Source organism: Adiantum capillus-veneris, chromosome 3 (genome assembly GCF_014529385.1).
Source record: "Adiantum capillus-veneris isolate H3 chromosome 3, ASM1452938v2, whole genome shotgun sequence".
NCBI classification, from domain to species: Eukaryota; Viridiplantae; Streptophyta; class Polypodiopsida; order Polypodiales; family Pteridaceae; genus Adiantum; species Adiantum capillus-veneris.
The window spans coordinates 149,657,876-149,662,745 of record NC_140933.1 but is presented as its reverse complement, the minus strand read 5'-3'; the positions used below and the strand labels follow the sequence as shown (position 1 = coordinate 149,662,745).

General features: G+C 44.1%; 1 protein-coding gene across 2 annotated transcripts; it reads right to left on the bottom strand.

The window, feature by feature from the left end:
- Nucleotides 1-730: 730 nt before the first annotated feature.
- On the bottom strand, nucleotides 731-3,383 carry LOC147461925 (uncharacterized). Of its 2 annotated transcripts, XM_086509398.1 has the most exons (3): nucleotides 3,189-3,383; nucleotides 2,805-2,867; nucleotides 731-2,640 (listed from the first exon to the last, which is right to left on the bottom strand). In XM_086509398.1, exon 3 carries the CDS (start codon nucleotides 2,560-2,562, stop codon nucleotides 1,162-1,164), a length of 1,401 nt encoding a protein of 466 aa, XP_086365524.1. In that variant the 5' UTR covers nucleotides 2,563-2,640; nucleotides 2,805-2,867; nucleotides 3,189-3,383; the 3' UTR covers nucleotides 731-1,161. The 2 variants fall into 2 exon arrangements, with proteins under 2 accessions (XP_086365524.1, XP_086365522.1); XM_086509396.1 differs by lacking the exon at nucleotides 2,805-2,867 and having other exon boundaries at nucleotides 3,189-3,381.
- Between the last annotated feature and the right edge of the window lie 1,487 nt (nucleotides 3,384-4,870).

Below are 4,870 nucleotides of genomic sequence, written 5' to 3'. Positions count from 1 at the left end.
CTCATGACTAAAGAAGCTTAAGACTTTCAACTATTGCGAGGGATGTAAGGGCCAGCATGCAATCAATTTTGTTAATTGCCTGCACCACAGGACACCCAAGTACGTTTACTTTACATATATCTGAGACAGAAATTGTCGAGTCCAAATTTTGTCCTGCTTAGTCTCAAACCATGAACATATAAATGCATCAACACGAAAGAGAGGGAAAGAAATGTGGATTAAGAGAATGCACAGAGAAAGACAGAAACACCATAGAAAGATCCTTCTCATCATCACCCACCTCTCTTTTGGCACCTGCACCACAATTCCGTATCACATAGTAAACGCCCTGTCATTTTGTCATTGTTATTCATTGTTCTTACTTTGTGCAAACTTTATTATTGGCAAAGACGCCAACCATCACATCTGCTCCTTCCATGTCACATGAAATTCATCAGATGAAATAAAGAGTAAGAGTTAGTTTAAATAGATAGACATTCATAGTAAAAAAACAGCGTACTCAATAAGCGGAACATCCTGCCATTTCGAACTTGTTTTCTTGTCACCTATGCAATATGCTGGCATGCACCTTGCATCGATGTTAAATCAGGGAAACCACATCAATTACAATTGAGGGGATAGAAAAAGATAGACAGAGAGCAACATTTTGGAGAGCAAAGATTTTATTTAAAAAAGATCAAACCATAATGATCAGAGATGTTGATTCCTTTGACTTAATGCAATGCCCTCGTGGCCAAATCATATACTGTCAATCCTTTCACCAAAACAGAAGACACAAGCATACCTACATGAAACAGCTGCTGCTGTAAGACTCCCAAACGCAAACATGTGTCAGAATAGTTATCTTCCTACTTACAGAAGCTTGCTCAAGCCTCGAGTCTAACCAGCAGCACCACACCAAAAAGGGTATCCAAATCTAGTGCATTTACACATCCAGCTCGCTATTCTCACTATATACATTCGAATATGCAAAGGCTCTTGTAAGTGAAAAATGCATTCTTGACTGTTTGTGTTGTAAGGTTTTTTGTGAGTGTAAAAGGGAAGAGCCCACCAGGAAGTACCATTGCTTGGCAGCACGCCTTAACTATTAACATGCCGATGAATTTCTTTGTTAGATCAGCGATGCACATGAAATCTGCCCTAAGGAGGAGAGAGAGACCTTCAAGCTGTGGCTTCAATGTGGAAAGTTTTCACGCGTCTCCCTATCGGTCCAGCTGGGGATGGCCCTCGGAAACCATTGGTCACTGCATCCTCCACACACCAATGGAAGGGAATAGGTGTCACATTTCTCCTCCTGCATTCAAAGCATAACTGGCAAAAGAGAATGTGTGCAGCTTCCCCATTGACCCCACTTTCTATACTCATTGTATCTTGCATGTCCGACAATGCCCCTGAGGCTGCTGGCATCTTCTGCCAATCTCCCTCCACAAGGTGGTGCAAACGTGAGTTACCTTCAAAGAAAGCATCACAATCTCTTTGCACATCCACCTCATTGATAGAACCAAATGCAGACCCGTAAGATGTACGTGGGGCAAGGAAGCTCAGCCTTTGATGATTGATTTGCAAAAACTCTCTCGTTCTAAACAGGCTGCGGGTATGTGGATCTCCTGAGATCCCATTTCTAAATGGATTGTGGGTATATGGATAGATCAGTCGTCCCTTCCTCTGAAGGTTGCTATGACCCGCATGTTCCTCCGGAAAGGACGAGTTGATGATGTAAGGGTGGTAATCTACATCTGTGTGGCTCGTTGTGTTGTGAGGCAATAGAAATGAAGAATGTAAATCCCATTGTTCCCGTGGTTTCACCCTTGGAACTCTTGGAAAAGCCTCTTCCCATTTCCAATTGAGATCTCTCTGGTCTTCTGGGCGCAAGGCTGCAAAACGAGGACTGTTAAGCTGCACATACTCATCAGGTAGAAAACCACCAGCTTGCTGAGAAGGTTGCCGCTCCCCCTGGTTCCAGCCATGCTTTTGGAGGAAAGAGGTATTGCTCCTCTTTAATATCACTCTATCGGCCTTGTTATCTGTTGCTCTGTTGCTATCTAGGCCATTATCAGCATGATGGTTTGGAAATGTGATCCTCATAAAAGAAGCTTTTGTTTCTGCTGAGCCTGCTGAACCTTGCGATAATGTCTCTTCCATTGAAGGATTGTTGAAATGGCCATTACCTTCCACAGCAGCGATGTAATTGTTAATGTCCCAGTCCTCGGGCATCTCCGACTCTGCACCTCTCTTTCTCGATCCTTTCCGCTCCTTCTTCGACCTCTTCACAGATACCAGAAAGTAACAATCTCTCTCCTTAGTGGGATTGTGCTGATTCAAAAGAATGTTGAAGTTTGTGTTCCCATTGATGGGAAGCCTTTGCTTCTTTTCTGAACCTTTCAGAGTTTTCCGACACACGAACACTGTCGAGAGTTGATTAGGAGAGATTCCTGTCTTCTGACTAAGCAGAGACTGAAAGCGTTTGAAAGTGAGCACAGAATGTATGCCCACAAATCCTTTGTCTTGCTCTTGCTCGCCGTCAAAGAAGATCAGCGGATAGGGGGTTGCAAAGCTTTCCATCAGAAAGGGATCTCACTCTTGAAAAAATGGGTGAATTAGACTTCTGAGCGTGGATTCCGAGAAAAATAGAAGTACCAGCTGTGCACAATGGAAAAAAACTCCTATCAGGAATCAGGATACTGTATTACTAACGCTCATACAGCTCTACCTCTACCAGTTTGATGGCCAGAAAATCGATGGCTTGAAAAGAAACAGAATGATGAAAACAACCATTCCATGAAAACCAATCATGCAGAACTTACTAAGTGTTGAGCCCAGACAACAAAAGCACCGCATAGATATGCCAATTGCAACCACTACATTTCCTGCGGGATCAGGCAAAGATCGTTGGACACATACATACATAATTATGCTACGTGAATGTGTATGAGGGTACAAATGTGTTCAGTTTAATTATGCCTACATAGCTCCATCAGGGAAATTGTTGGCCAACAACCAAAATTAATCGAATACTTACAACGTGTGCGCCTGGTAATGGAAACTACTCTCTCTCTCTCTCTCTCTCTCTCTCTCTCTCTCTCACATATATGGGAGATGCTTTGCTACACACACACACACACACACACACACACACACACACACAAGGCATATGCATGCTCGCCCAACGGCAACAGGAGGATGTTTACCTGAGGCAAGCAGCGATGGCCCGATTGAGAGGAAGGTAGCCTCCCTCCCTCCCTCCCTCCCTCGATCAGATCAGGACCCGAAAAGAGAGGGTGAAGGGGTGTGGGAGGGCCGGGGGTTGAAAAACTAGCAAGCGAGAAGGGATCCTTCACACGCACACACGTGTAGCGGGCCTACTCTCGCTTTACTTATCACTATCACCACGCAGCTCGTCCCTTTCTGCGCTGTAGCCCTCTCTCTCTCTCTCTCTCTCACACACACACAGGGCGTGCGCGCTGCACACATGTGACACGAGACGAGGCAATGTGCGGGAGAGGACCAAATTGCCAATGGGAGACTTGCTCGGAGCCAACTTGCAAGGCTGATGACCCTTATGGTTCATGAGCTCGCGCCTAAGGTGGGCGGCTTTGTTGTGCTGCTATAGAATGGCTAGAATTATCTATCCACAATCAAAGCACCGCGTCGTGCAAGCTTTGCAAGAAGTTGTCTTATGGTCACAGAAGCCCAAGTTGAGCTTGTTGGGATGGTGGCCTTCCACGCAGGACGACATTTGGTCGATCACTACTTGCTTCTCCACGTCCAACGTAAACCCGGCGTTTCCCAAGTGAAGTGAGCCAATGCTGATGCAACCAATGGTGGCACCACTTGGCACACATAGTGTGGCCAGAGCGTCACCCAAACCTGTGGCTTACACACATCACGTAGCACACATCTTGGGCATGCATGCCCAGACTAGGCATAGATTTTGAGAGGGGATGCTATTGTCCGCCACATCCTTGAGAGCCAGTTGGAAGCCCTAGTGTGCTCGGATGGCAGTGAGTGACATAAAGATGGCCTTATCGTTGTTACCATCATAGCAAGGGCCTTCATGTTACAAAGTATAATTTTCCTTCGTCTAACAAACATGAGTAATTACGTGTAAAGAGCACTAAAAATCGAAGTGACAACATCTTGGTAATGCCCTTCTATTGCACCCATTGAAAATAGTTCATAGCTTCCTTTATACCCTAGCAATTTTGGGAAATTGATGGGGCTATCCCCACTTTAGCAATGGGGCTATCCCACCCCCTATCTCTGTGGGATCTTGTATTCTTTTATGTTGCTCTCTATAATTTAATTTCTACTTTCATCACAAAAAAAAGGGAAATTGATGGCAGCCAACCATCACCCACCACCAAGTAGCCAATAGTGCCAAATTTAGCCCACATGAAGGATCGTCCCTCCTTAGCAAGGGTGCCTCTAGTGGAGAGGCCATAAGTAGCCTTACTCCCTCTTTGTCTTCAATGTGATGGGGACATTCTAATTCCTATGCAACCATAGATATGGCATTAAAGAGCAGCCAGCATTCAATTTGTGGTGATTCTCCTAGAAGGATTTCCTTGTGATTTTAAAGCCACAATTCAATCTTTGCATCTGCATTTTTGTATCTTTAGTTCTCTCTTGATCTCTCTTAGTTTTTAGCCCTCAACAAGGCCTAAAATTTATCAACATCAACCCATATAGTTTAAGTTTTAGCACTAGTTTGGTAAAATAATAGGACATAAAGGTGTCCTTTTAGGGTTGTGAAGAAAAATCAAATACTCCTATTATATGTATGTATTTTAATACATCCTTGTTTTAGCTCAAAACTAACACCACACTTTTTGTGGGAAAAATAAGAAACACTCACAACTCTTGACTATTT

What these genes read in the sequence shown, in the direction of transcription:
- LOC147461925 (XM_086509398.1), bottom strand. Translation starts at nt 2,562, where the DNA reads ATGGAAAGCTTTGCAACCCCCTATCCGCTGATCTTCTTTGACGGCGAG.